The sequence below is a fragment of the Alligator mississippiensis genome, chromosome 9, assembly GCF_030867095.1.
Source record: "Alligator mississippiensis isolate rAllMis1 chromosome 9, rAllMis1, whole genome shotgun sequence".
NCBI lineage: Eukaryota > Metazoa > Chordata > Crocodylia > Alligatoridae > Alligator > Alligator mississippiensis.
Genome location: NC_081832.1, coordinates 36,659,540 through 36,673,899, shown reverse-complemented (window position 1 = coordinate 36,673,899; position 14,360 = coordinate 36,659,540). Strand labels below are relative to the sequence as shown.

General features: G+C 45.5%; 1 protein-coding gene across 11 annotated transcripts in view; it reads left to right on the top strand.

Moving 5' to 3' along the window:
• The window catches only part of PHF20 (PHD finger protein 20), a 217,609-nt gene that overhangs the window by 48,534 nt on the left and 154,715 nt on the right, over positions 1–14,360 (top strand). For 10 of the 11 annotated variants that reach the window (XM_059733315.1, XM_059733309.1, XM_059733312.1 and 7 more), the window contains exons 5-6: positions 2,291–2,370; positions 8,233–8,620. In XM_059733315.1, the coding sequence (XP_059589298.1) occupies positions 2,291–2,370; positions 8,233–8,620 (468 nt within the window). The remainder of the gene's footprint in view (positions 1–2,290; positions 2,371–8,232; positions 8,621–14,360) is intronic. The other variant, XM_059733313.1, reaches the window with a different exon arrangement.

The following is a 14,360-nucleotide window of genomic DNA, read 5'->3' as shown; positions in this document are numbered from 1 at the left end:
CCTTCAGCACCCTCAGATGGAGCCCATCCGGGCCTGCCGATTTAAAGGCATCCAGTTCATCCAAATGACTCTGCACCACCTCAGGATCTACGTATGGAAGTCTGGCGCCTTGCTGCTGCCTCTCTACAACCCCAGTGAGAGACTTGTCGTGCCCCTCACTTAGGAACACTGAGGCAAAGAACTCATTGAGGAGTTCAGCTTTGTCCCCCCTGTCTGTCACCAATTGTTTCTGCCCATTTAGCAGTGGTCCTATTTCTCCCTGGGCCTTCCTTTTACTCCCAATATATCTAAAAAACAATTTCTTGTTGTCTTTTACTTGGGTTGCCATCCTCAGCTCCATGGTAGCTTTGGCCCGCCTAACTGCCTCCCTACAAGCACGAGCAGAGGAGGTATATTCATCTTTATTGATCTCACCTTGTTTCCACTTTTTATGTGCTCCTCACCTTGTTTCCACTTTTTATGTGCTCGGTGGCACTTCTGCCTTCTCCCCGTAGGATCATAGGAAAATAGGGCTAGAAGAGACCTCACAAGGTCATCTAGTCTAGCCCCCTGCTCAAGTCAGGATCATCCCTGACTAAATCATCCTAAAAAAGTGTCTACCTAACCTGTTTTTGAAAATTTCCAAGAATGGAGATTCCACAGTTTCTTTAGGGCAACCTGTTCCAATGTTTACCACATCCATAGTCAGAAAGTTCCTCCTAATCTCCAACCTAAATTTCCTCTGCTGCACTTTGAGGCCATAGCTCTTAGTCTTGTACCTTACAACCACAGAGAAAAGCCCATCTCCATCATCTCTGTAATCACCCTTCAGGTATTTGAAGACTTATCAAATCCCCCCTCAATCCCTCCTTAGTCTTCTCCAGCCTAAACAGTCCTAGTTCATTCAGCTGTTCCTCAAAAGTTTTTGCCTCCTAGGCCCCTAAACATTCTTGTTTTGCACTGGACTTTCCCAACTGTCCACCTGCTTCTTGAAAGGTAGGACCCAAAACTGGATACAGTACTCTAGTGAGGCCTCACCAGTACTGAATAGAGCAGATCTGAGTTACCTTGGAGCTGTGCAAATGTTAAGCATTTCCCTGTGGCTCAGTCCATTCTCTGTATTCTCAGGGTGGGTCGAACCCCTCCTCCTGGTGAACATATAGCCCCAGTTACTACTTTCGTACTGGTCATGGTACCAGGGAGCAGCTTAGTTTGTTAGCGCAGCCCTAGTTTGCCTGCAGACGGGTGTGGGGGCAGGGAGCCTGCACATGCCTGCCTCTCCCAATCCCAGGCAGTGGGGGTTTGCCTCTCCCTTGCCCTCACTTCTAGCTGATACCTTCATGATATCAGTTGGAGACATCCTCTCTGGCATGGGAGCAAAGGAGCAGCTCCCTATCACCTCCTGGCTGGGAGAGCTCACCTTTGAGGTGATTGTTGCTCTCCAGCCATAGGGTCAGAATGCCTGCGTGTTGTCCCTTCTCTCACCGTGCTTCCAAGTGCTGCATGTTTCCCTGGCAAGGTTATTGACATATGAAAAATTGACAGTACACTACAAAGGAGGGGGAAGGAATGGGATTTTTACCTTTGGTCAACTGCTACATGATAACTGCCTGTATGCAAGTGCTGGCTCTTGCTCTCATGGTAATTGGAAGAGGTCAGTGTAGCTTCCATTTTGAAGGTTAAACTGCCATGGTTTAGATTTACATAGGCAGTTACCATGGAACAGCTTATGAGATAAAACCCTCATCCCTTTTATAATATTTTAAGTTGATTACACATTCATATTCTAAACAAAATGTATCTGCTGAAAAATCTTGAAAATGCATTTCATTATTGCAGATCACATGTAGAGACCAATTTTTATTTCATGGCATTATGACTCCACTCTATGGCTTCAGTGGCGCTACCTGTTTGAGTTGGGAAAGAGTTGGCTGTGTTCCTTTTTTATGATGCTGATATCTATCTCTTGGATCTTTTGGCCCCCAAAGTTAAAATTTTTAACTTTTCATTTTCAGCATGAATAGTGGAATACAAGATATTTTTAAATATATTCATATAAGGATCTATTAGTGCTTTCTTCCTGATTATTTTTCATATTAAATGCATTCCTCCATGTTTATTTCATTATAGAGGACCTCTAGAGCTTAGAGCTATAATATTGCTAATCCTCAAAGCTTGGATTTTTATTTAGGGGCAAATATACCTTGTTGTTTTAGGAGTGTTTGATAACTGTTTCTTGCTTATTCTTTGAATAATTTCCAAAATGTAAATGAAATTAAACTGCTCATCAAAATGTGTTCTCAAATCTTAGGTACATACACTGTAAAATTTTACGATGGAGTAGTTCAGACTGTCAAAAATATTCACGTCAAAGCTTTTTCCAAAGATCAGGTGAGAATATTTTTTTCTAGTTTAATTATAAAATACTAGAAATATCTTACAGGTTAGTTAATTTATTTGAGTTTATTTCAATTAAAATGCAAGCAACTGTTTAACTGCTTTATTACTAATATCAAGTGTCTGAGACAAATCTATTAAATAGAAGAAGGCAGTGAAAATCTTAAAGATATGATTAAGATAAAGTCTTGGACCTTTCTGTTCTCACAAATACAGATCTTAAATCAAATGTGCCATAGGTATCTAGGGTTAAAGTTGCTTTCCTAAGTAGATGGAAGATTCAGACATTACACATTCTGAGATTATAGTTTGCTCTTTCGGGTTTTTTTGGTGAACACAGCTAAGGTGTCTTATCTATTATAAGAATAATACATTAATAAAAACAAAAATGCCAAATGGCATGTGCAAGTTATTTAAAGAAAGGAGGGGGGATCTGGTTGAACAAGGAGGAACACCCCCCCCCTTGTATTTTGTATTTACTGTTATTACTTGAATAGAAGAGGACCCTGATTATAAGATGACCCCTCAATAATTAGATTCTATATATGGAAAATTTATAATTTTTTGTATAATTTTCTTGATAATATCATCTTAAGTATTGGAGGTTTACCTTTGTATTTTTCCTGCTGCTACAGCAGGGAAAATAAGTCCAGGGGTTAGGTAGACCTTTGCTCTGTGCTTCCCCCCAACCTTTTCCCCTTGCAGCCTCTTCTCCCCCTCCCCCCTCCCTTACTTCTTTCAGACCCTGTTGTCCCTGAGCACATGGAAGTAATGAGCAAATCTGAAAAAAATAACCTTGAAATTAAACATGGATGTAGCAATTTGCATATAGTATCCATATACTTAGTTCATCCAGACTTGACGCATGTTGTTTTTTTGAAACTGCTGCAAGTTTTAGCACAGGAGCTTCACAAACACACTTCTGAACAGCACATTGGCACCTGCTTATATCTAGTATAAACTATGTATGGTATTAGTTCAAAACCAAAAGACTCATGATTTACCGCATAGTTCCCTGGGCTGGTGCCCACCAGTCAACAGCATTTCAAACTATGGTGAGCCATGACATTTCATACAGTTTACCCAGAATCCATATGTTGCACCCTCTCTCAACCTGATGAATATGGTTAGTGGGGCCCTGCCCTTTATGGTGACTTCACAGATCGGTATTGCTTAGTATGTGTGAATACTCCAAATACACCCCTCTCTACAAAAACATCCATGTGCTAATTAGCCCCCACTCATGACTGAAACCAGACACTCTTGTCACAAGTCCTTGGATGCTCCAAAAAATGTGCAAATGAGATGCAGGGCTGCCTCATTTGGCTTCATCTCTGGAGGGTGGGGCCACACTAATCATATGTGCCAGGATGAGAGAGGGCACAACAGAGGGATTTTGAGTAAACAGTATGAAATATTGTGGCTCACCATGACTTAAAAAGAGTTAGTTGTGAGAGGGATTGCACTTAATGGGCACTAGCATATATTTTATTCAGATGGGTTGCACTGGCCTATTCCTGTAGTAGGTTCTTATCAATTTGTTGTGGAACAAGATAATGTTGTTATTGTAAACTGTTAAGATATGAGGAGGAGTTGATATATTATGGGGTTTTGTTGGATGATTCAGTGTTGATATTTGTAAATATGTATAAGAGGTTTTGGATTTTTAAATAAAATGTTTCATAGATTTTATAGACATTAGGGGCTGGAAGGGACCTCGCAAGATCATTGAGTCCAGCCCCCCTGCCATAGGCAGGAAGTTTGCTGTGGTTAAATGATCCCAGCAAGATATGCATCCAAATGCCTTTTGAATGAGTCCAGAGTAGGTGCTTGTATCACCTCTGGGGGATAGTCTGTTCCAGACTCTGGACACTCGGGCTGTAAAGAAGCTTTTTCTTATGTCCTAGTTATCCCTTGGGGAGCCCTGGTGAACAGCTGTTCTCCCAGATCCTGGTGCACCCCCATTATATGCTTATAGGCTGCCATCAAGTCACCTCTGAGCCTTCTCCAGGCTGAAGAGTCCCACGTCCCTCAGCCTCTCCTCTTAAGGCTTGCTCTCTTCGCCTTTGATCTTGCAAGTGGCTCTCCTGGACTCTCTCAAGCTTATTCACACCCCTCCTGAAGTAAGGGGCCCAAAACTGGATGCAGTACTCTGGCTGCGGCCTCACCAAGGCCAAGTAGAGCCGGAGGATGATGTTCCTGGTTTTGCTTGAGATGCATATGTGGATACATGCCAGAGTTTGATTTGGATTGCCAGCTACGGCATCGCTTTGGTGGCTCATGTTCATCTTGTGGTCAATCAAGACCCGCAAGTCTCTTTCAGTTGTGGTGCTAGCGAGTGTAGCCAGCGTGACCACTTTCCCCCATAGTTTAGTGTCGTCAGTGAACTTTGCCAATCTGCATCTGATGCCTGAATCCAGATTGTTTATGAAGATGTTGAAGAGTACTGGCCCAAGTATTGAGCCCTGAGGGACACCACTGGTCGCTTTGCGCCAAGTTTATTTGCTCCCATCAACTAATACTCTTTTGGTCCAACCCCGGATCCAGTTCCCCAGCCATCGAGCTGTGAGATGGTCAAGGCCGCAGTTCTCCAGCTTAGCCACGAGGACATCATAGACCAAGTCAAAGGCCTTCTTGAAATCTAGATACATGACATCAACCTTGTCTCCCTTGTCCAGGCAGTGTGTCGCCTGGTCATAGAAGGAGACAAGGTAGGTCAGGCAGGACCTTCCAGCAACAAAGCCATGTTGGTTGGCACTCAGAAAGTTGCCTTCCATTAGCCTGCTGCTGATGGGATCCTTGATAATTTTCTTCAGGATCTTTCCAGGGATGGATGTCACACTGATTAGTCTGTAGTTCCCTGGGTCTTCCTTCCTTTTTTGAAGATTGGGACTACATTAGCTCTTTGCCAATCCTCCACTACCTCTCCTGAGTGCCGCGAGTTCTCAAATATCTTTGCCATAGGGCTTGCTATGATGTTTAGGAGATTGGTCTTTTCCTGAGCATCAGATGTCGGCTGCCCCTTTTGATTTAGCAGGGGTCCAGCGTTGCCTTTGTTTTTCCTTCGATTTCCCACATATCTGAAGAAAAACTTTTTGTTGTGCGTGATTCCTGTGGCTAGCCTGAGTTCAGTTTCTGCCTTGGCTTTTCTGGTCCACTCTCTACAGGCATGGGCTAGTTCTGTGTAGTCCTCCTTCTGTTGAGTTTAATAAAAAAATAAAATAAAAAGGTTCTTATTAATTTTGTGGCTGTGGGGGACTGCTTTCGCGCTTTTGCCCTAGTTGCTTCTCGGCCTTTTGGCTAGGAGCAAGCAAGGTTAGGGGGCATCTGAACTCCAAGGTTTCTGGGCATGTCGGATGCTACCCAAAAGTAAAAAGGTTCTCACCAATATGTTTGTCCAATGTGGGCCATGTGTTTTATAGTCATGTTCAATGTTGGCTGCATTTAATCAGCTTCATAGTTGGTTTCCATTGCTGAGCACATGCAGCAGCCATTTAATAATAGTGTACCTAGTGAGATTTTCTTGTATTCAGTTATAGGGTTGAGGGGCTTTTTTCCCCATGCCAACTGGGGGGGAAACCTTGCCTTGTATTCGAGACCACGCACAACCCCCAACACCCCTCACCTCTAACTTTCTTCCAAAATTAGGCTATACTTCTTCAGTGAAGAAGCCACATGCCAGCCTCACTAAGGGAGGAGGCAGAGTTCACCCTTCAGGGTCAGAACTAATGTTAACCATTTCTGAGCCACTGTTGTATTGTTAGTAGCTTTTGGCGGAGCTGCTAACTATTTCTACAAATTAGCCAGTGACTGTGAGAGAGTTAATACTTCAGCTTTTTCCTGAGCAGCCTGGGTCTGTATTCAACCATGCTGTCAGGATCCTCTGCAGTTAGAATTCAGTCATGGCTCTAGAGAAACCTTTTTTCCTTCATTCTGCATTATCAAACCAAGGTGTGGGTCTTATTTGGAGCTGAGTGGTATGTGAGAACATTTGGTGTTTTCTTTGGATGACTATCTCTACTGTCAGATTTTCAAAGTGGGACCCCTCCAAGGAGGAGGCTTGAGAGACCTTCAGCAGGGTGTCCCAGTGTTTGTTTCATAGCTTCATGAAATGTGTTTATTGCCTTCTAACCACACTCTGGTTTCATGGATAAGGCACTTTACAGCTCTTCTGCGCCTGCCTGTACAATTACCTTATTCTTCAGTTACTGTTAGGAAGAACTGAACTGCTTTGAAAGACTTTATGTTCCACTTAAATGGGTCATTCAAAAAAAAAAGAAGCATCTCTTCCCCCCTTTATTATTTGCATTGTCATTTGTGAATGATAGCTTCAGCATGTTTAGAATAGGCTGATGATAAAGCATTTGAAGAATAATTTTAATTATCTCAAATCATTTAAATCTTTATGAGTTTTACTTCAGGAATTGGTTTGGGTTTGTATAATTCTTTTTTGTGTTATCACATGTTTTTAATTGCTCTAATGCAGTTCTTTCAGGCCTTCAGTCCTAGGTCAGGAATGAGTTAAAAAAAAATCTTAATGGACATGATTAGATCAGGTGAACTTGACATTAATTGATGTAATTAATATAGTCTGTCTACTTTTGGGTTCACTGAAAATTCTTTCATTAGGTTACATTCTTATAAGAGCAATGCTTGACATTAGGTAAGGACCAAAAAGCAATGATTCTAAAATCTTACCTTGGGCTTCTCTTGAATTTTCTCTTGTATTGGTAGATTTGAAATTGTAAAATGTGAAAGTATATTTATAGTAGTAACAGGTACCCAGTTACCTGTGTTTGTTTATCTTGTCCTTTTTGAGAGGCCTCAGATTTTGTTTAAATTTAGTGAAGGGTTGGGGTTTTTTTGGCGGGTGCGAGTTGTTTTGTTTTGTTTTTTAAGGTCTGAATATGTTTGCTGAGTTGGGAGCCCATGTGATTATAAAGTCTGGAGTTGAGTCTTTACGAGACTCGCATAGACTTCATTTTGAGTTGTTTGTTATGGAAAGTCTTTTCACACCCCACCTTCCCCCCCACTCCACCACAGTAGCTTTGTTACATCAGTAAGAGTTATGGATTTCTAGGGCAGAACCAGAACCTCATCATACATTCAAGATACATCCATGCTTGGTTTGCATTTTTACATGTTGTGTCCAGCAGCTCATACTGCACTAAGGTTGTGACTTTTTTCTTCATATCAGTGGCATCTGTTAGTGATAAAGACTATTATCCCACGTCTTTGCTGTGCAGTGGAGGCTGTATAATGGCTTCTGCTACAGATACGACTAGGAAAAGAAAAGCACTCAATCTCAGGTCTTGCAGGGTTAGCTTACTGCGGTACATGTTGGGTAGTTTCCTGCCTCCCAGACAAGCCCTTTTTTTTGGTGAAGACACTATTTTTCTAACAAAGTATGCCCATGGCTTTGTTAAGAAGTGTGTGTTATTCTAGTAGCATTCAAACTGCATTAGATAGCATATTTAGACATACAGTAGTCTAGAAGAAGGTTGTATCCAAAAGTCTGGATAACTGTTTTATGGAAGAATATGACAGCCTTTATAAATGCCTGTACTTGAAACTTGGAAGGCTACTACATGAAGGTCAGCTTCATACTATTCAGTACCAGGATATATTTGTATGACAGAGGTAACCTTATCCAGTAAAAATTTAAACACACACACCACAGTAGGATTTTAGCAGAAGGTTGTTTCTTAGTGCTTCTAACTTAACACATGGGTTACATTAGCATGATGGGTGTTGTTGTGTTTGGGTTTTTTCTACACCCGTTTTAAAACAAGAGAGAATTAATTTCAAAGTTGCAAAGAATCATGAACTTTTTTCTTACTATTTTCTTTGTTCTAGAATATTGTTGGTAATGCTAGGCCTAAAGAAAGAGGTAATGAAATCACTTCATCTCCTGAAAAACGGGAGAAATTTAAAGTACAAAGGAAAGCAGTTGAGAACGCTAAGGAGGACAAGGATGAAAAGACATTAAAGACTGAAAAAAGATGTAGACATTCTGATAAAGAAGGAAAATTAATAGTCTTCTCAGAAAAAGGCAAGGTCTCTGAAAAGAGTATACCAAAGAATGGGAAAGAAGACAAAGAGAATATATCAGAAAATGATATGGAATATTCAATAGACACACAAATTGAGAAGAAGCCAGAAAATGACAATGTGAAGATCCCACAAGAAGGCATAAAAGAAACTAAAAGGAAACGTGGTAGACCACCTATAACTCCGCCAACAGGTGAGTACATAAATATAAATGCTTAGGTAGTACTGTAGGCAAGGTTCTTTGGATAAATGTGATATCTTTTATTAGACCAACTAAATAGTTGGAAAAAATGTTCTTTAGGGATAGGGAGAGTCTGCTGGTGTTTTGTGTACTCTTCTGGATGGAACAGAACCATAAGTCAATATGCAAATGCATGGCAGAGAAGATCAGAGGAGATGAGAGACAATAGGTGCAAGATAGGTAAGTGGCGGGTGGGGAAAGGAGGGAATGTTGACCTAGTTACTGAATTTGGCTGCTAAACTGTAGTGAGGTTATTGGATGGCAAACAGGTTATAATGTGCCATAAAACCAATGTCTATATTCAGTCCATGATTTTTTGTATCTGGTAGACTTATAAAGTGAAGTTCATAGGCTCATCTTCAAAAGGTGTTTTGTAACTTCCCTTTGAGGATTAGAACTGAAAGATTGGACAGAGAGTTGTCTCGTGAGAAGTGTGCAGCCAAAGGTAATTGGGTATTATTCTTTGATAGATTTTTGGTGTGCGTTCATTCTGGTGCACAGTTGTTGTTTAATTTCTCCTTCGTATTTTCCATCAGGGCATTCGGTGCACTGAATGAGATATTACACTTCTTGAGGTGCAGGTGTAAGATCCAGAAATGGTGATAGTTCTGTTGCAGGGTCTAGTTATTGTGGGAGTGGTGCAGATGTGTCGGCAGGTTTTACATTTCTTGTCCCGGTATGGTCTGGATACATTCATTGTGCTTTGGGCCATAGGAAGTTTATTTCTGGTGATGCGGTTGGCTAGGTTCGGTGTTTGTTTAAAGGCTAGGATGGGTGGTTCTGGAAAGATCTGTTTAGGAATTGGGTCTTCTTCTAGGATTAGTTTCAATTGTTTGAAGATTTTCCACACATGTTCCAGGGGAGGATAGTATGCCATTAGTAATGTGTGTGATTTATGGGAACTTTTTTTTTAGGTAGTACTGTAAAACATTTTTATAGTTAGAAATATGGAACAACACAACATTCCATTTTTTCTTATTTGGAGTCTAGTGATCACAATTCTGTATGAATATGGAAATCAGTGTTTCTGTTGTGGCGATAATACTGCTTTTCATGTGAGCACAAGCACTACTAACCCGTAGAGTCAAGACACCAACAGCATATTTGGAATAGAGATCTAAAATTTAGGAATAAACATAGATAAGACAAACTTTAACAAGATATGTTGTAATATAATAGGAATACATAATACAAAAGAGGTATAGTAAAATACATTTTATTTGTCACCTCATTGGGATCAGTAATGATGACAGATAATCAGTGCCTAGAAATTTTTACCTTTTTTGAGTTATTTTGATAAGCAGCGATAATGGGTTCCTTAATTTAAAAAATTGCAAATTCACTGATTAAAAAACCCCAACATTAATGATTTAAAATGAAATACTACAATATATATAGGTATCAGTTGAACACAATGTTTTATTGATATATTTAAAATTTTAAAGCAGTTTGGAAGCTTACCAGTGCCTCAGTCACTACAATAAAATTAGAGGTGCACTGTTATATATCAGGCCATATTGTATCAGCACTGTTAAAAGGAAAACTAACATTATCAGCAGTCAGCTTTTTTTGGCTAGTGTGGCCGATAATATCGTCAATAAATGCAGCATGCACGTGCGTGGCCACAGCATGCTGCCAGGAATGTAGCCCAGCAGCTTGGAGAGCAGCCTCCTGCCAGTAAGTCTGTGGGGAGGGAAAGAGGTGTGCGGGAGGGAAGAGGCATGGGGTTGAAGTATTGAGGCCCCCACAGTGAGGGAGGGAGTGGGGCTGGGGCAGCAGCAGGTGCTCTGCCCAGCTGGGACGGACTGGGAGGCAGGGTGCGGGATGGAGCTGCGGGCGGCTCATTCATAGATTCATAGAAGTAGGGTCGGAAGGGACCTTGTAGATCATCAAGTCCGACCCCCTGCCCTGAGCAGAAGAGAAAACCGGGCTCAAATGACCCCAGCCAGGTAGACATCAAGCCTCCTCTTAAAGACGCCCAGGGTAGGAGCCATCACTATTTCCCTTGGAAGTTGGTTCCGGATCCTAGCCGCCCTGACTGTGAAGTAGTGCCTTTGGATGTGTAGTCTAAACCTACTCTCTAACAATTTGTGGCTGTTATTCCTTGTTACCCCAGGGGGCGCTAGGGGCAACAGGGTCTCTCCCAAACCCTGCTGGTCCCCCCTGATGAGTTCATAGATGGCCACCAGGTCCCCCCTCAGCCTTTTCTTGTGAAGTCTGAACAGCTTAAGGTCCCGTAGCCTCTCTTCATAGGGCCTGCCCTGCTGTTCACGGATCATGCGGGTGGCCCCCCTCGGGACCCTCTCAATGCTGTCCACATCCCTCCTGAAGTGCGGCGCCCAGAACTGAACGCAGTACTCCAGCTGTGGCCTGACCAGTGTTGCATAGAGGGGGAGGATCACCTCTTTGGCCCTGCTTGAGATGCATCTGTGGATGCACGACAAGGTACTGTTGGCCCTACTGACCATGACCTCGCATTGTTGGCCCATGTTCATCTTGGAGTCAGTAATGACTCCAAGATTTCTTTCTGCCACCGTGCTCTCAAGAGGGGAGTTTCCCAGCTAATGTGTGTGCTGCTGGTTCTCACTGCCCAAGTGCAGCACCCTACACTTGTCAGTATCGAAACCCATCCTATTTTTGTTAGCCCACCCCTGTAACCTGTACAGGTCCTGGTGTAATCTGTCTTTCCCTACTAGCGTGCCCACCTCACCCCAAATTTTGGTATTGTCAGCAAATTTGAACAGTCTGTTTTTACCCTGTTGTCCAAGTCACTAATAAAGAAATTGAACAGTGCGGGCCCAAGGACTGAGCCCTGGGGGACTCCACTACCCACTTCCCTCCAGGTCGAAGAAGACCTGTCCGCCACCACCCTCTGAGTATGACCCTTCAGCCAATTAGCAATCCATCTGACTTTGTAGGCATCAATGTCACCTAATTTTTTGATGAGAATGGTGTGGGAAACAATGTCAAAGGCCTTGCTGAAGTCCAGAAAGACTATATCCACGGTGATACCTGTGTCCAATGCTTTTGTGACCTGATCATAGAAGGTAATCAGGTTGGTCTGGCAGGACCTGCCCCTAATGAAACCATGCTGGTTGCCCTTGAGCATCATCTATGCTGCTGGCCAGTCACAGATGTGCTCCTTGATGATCTTCTCAAAGAGTTTCCCTAGGATCGAAGTAAGACTAACGGGCCTATAGTTGCCTGGGTCCTCCCTCTTCCCTTTTTTGAGAAGGGGACCACATTGGCTTTCTTCCAGTCATCTGGCACCTGGCCGCCAGAGCACCACGAATGCTCGTAAAGCCATGCCAGGGGCCCCGCAATAACCCCTGCCAATTCCCTCAACACCCTGGGGTGGAGAGCATCTGGAGCTGCTGATCTGAACACGTCCAGCCCCTCCAGAAGCTCTCTAACCTGGTCCTCCCCACCTTAGGTGGGGAAGCTCCTGCCACTGCGCACAGTGCTGGGGGAGGCATGGGGGGCATGTGTCCCCCAGATTTGTGCACATGGTGAGGGCAGGCTGTGGGCTTGGGCCAAGTCTCCACCAGCCTCTTCCGGCGGAGGCAGCCGTGGGAATGGGTTGTGCTCGGGGAGGAGGGAGGGGGCTATGGCAAATTTTGGGGTAGCTGCAGCCCCCCTGCAGCCCACTCTCCCAGGGCCACCTGCTCCAAGCACAGCTCCGGCCCAGCCCCCCTGCTGGGAAGAGGCCACAGCAGGCAGCCTGCCCTTGTCCCACGCACAAATCTGGGGGAGTATGTGCCCCCCCATGCCTCTCCCTGGGGGTGTGCGCAGTGACAGGAGGTGCTGCCTGCCACCTGGATGAGCTACCTGTGGCTCTGTCCTGTGCCCTGCTCTGCACTGCCCCTGTCCCTGTCCCAGTCCGGCTTCTACTCCCTTTTTCACTGTGGGGGCCTTGACTTGCCTCTCCCATGCACTTTCCCTCCCCCATGCCCCACCCCCGGACTTACTGGCCGGAAACTGTTCTCTGACCTACTGTGCTGCATATTGGCAATCAGATATGGCTGGTTAATAATAGGTGATTGATATTGGGCAAAGAAACTTTATTGTTGCACCCCTAAATAGAATATATTTTAAGTACCTGTACATTTTTGTTTTTGATTTTGGGTTTTTTATTATGGAAAATCAGAGCTTCCTCTGCTCCCCTTGCTCAACAGGACATAGGTTGAGGCCCTTCACTCTCCACCGACAGCCCCCCCACCCCTGCCAGAGGGGGCCTTCAGCTGCCAGGGCTACGGGGCCAGGGACTGAGGTCCACAGCCCCTCTGCCCCCAGCAGTAGTGCCCAAGCTCCAGCTGCCACTTGTAGGATGGGCCGGCTGTTGTGGTGGAGTGGAGCACGGAGCACATCCTCTAGGGGTGCATCAGTAGAGATTTTGGGGGCCGATACCAATAGCTGATTTTTAAGGAGGCATATCGGCCAATACCGATCCAATTTCCAATACCAGCCTGGCAGCTTGGAGAGCTACGTGCAGCTGGTAAGTCTAGTGTGATGGAAGGGGCGTGGTGGGGGGCAGATCAAGGACTCCGTAATGAGGGAGGAGTGGGACTGGGGCAAATGCCACCCAGCCGGGGTGGGAAGGGCTCAGGATGGAGCCATGACTCCTCCGGAGTGGGGGATAGAGGATGGCTTCCTCCGCTGCGTGCTGGTTGTCTGGGAGCCACAGGTCTGGTAGCTCGTCTGGTGGGGAATGGCAGGGGTGTGCCCCTGGATCTGCACAGGGTGCGGCAGGCTGGGGCCGGGAAGAGCCCTGGCCCTAGCCCAGCCTGCCCTGCCCCGCACGGGTCTGGGGGCACACGCCGCCCGCCCCCCGGTGCCCACAGACGAGCAGCGGGAGCAGCAGTGGGAGCCGCCAGATGAGCTGCCGGACCAGCGGCTCCTGGACAAGCAGCGTGCAGTGGGGTGGGGAGCTAAAGTCTATACCGGGCAGCCCACATCCATCTCATGCACAGATCTGGGGAACACACTCCCAAGTGCATGCAGCAGTGGGAAGCCAGTCCCTCCCCCTGCCCCTCTGGATGAGCTGCCTGTGGCTGTGTTGCACTCCCCACTGGGGCCCGGCAGCTGCGAATTCTAGCCCTGGGCCCCAACTTAGGGCGCGCAGATAAATATTATTTTGACTGATACCGATGGCTGATTATTAACCAACCATTTTGCCATTTTGGCTGATACTGATAAGATAGCCTATATGTAGCCCGGCAGCTTGGAGAGCAGCATCTGGCTGGTAAATTTCTGGGGGAGGGAAGGGACGTGGTGGGGGGGGGAGGGGAGTGCAGATCAAGGCCCCCTCGGTGAGGGAGGGAATGGGGCAGGGGCAAGCATTGGCCAGGTGGGGTGGGGTGTGGAGTGGAGCTGCAGATGGCTCATTGAGAGGCCCCGGGGGTGGGGAGGAGGTGTGGCTCCCCACTGCTGTGCATGCCCCTGGGGAAGTCATGGGGGGCACGTGCCCCCTGGATTTGTATGCGGGATGAAGGAAGGCTGCCCACTGTGGGCTCAGGGCTGGGGGGCTGCTCTGGCCTCTTCCTGGCAGGGGGTTGGCGCAGCCAGCGGTGATGCTGGGAGGGGGCCTGTGGGGTGAACTATAGCCACCACAAAATTCCCCATAGCTCCCCTCCCAGTGCTACTGCTGTTCACCCCACCCCAAGCATAGCCCTGGACTGGACTGCTCCGCCAT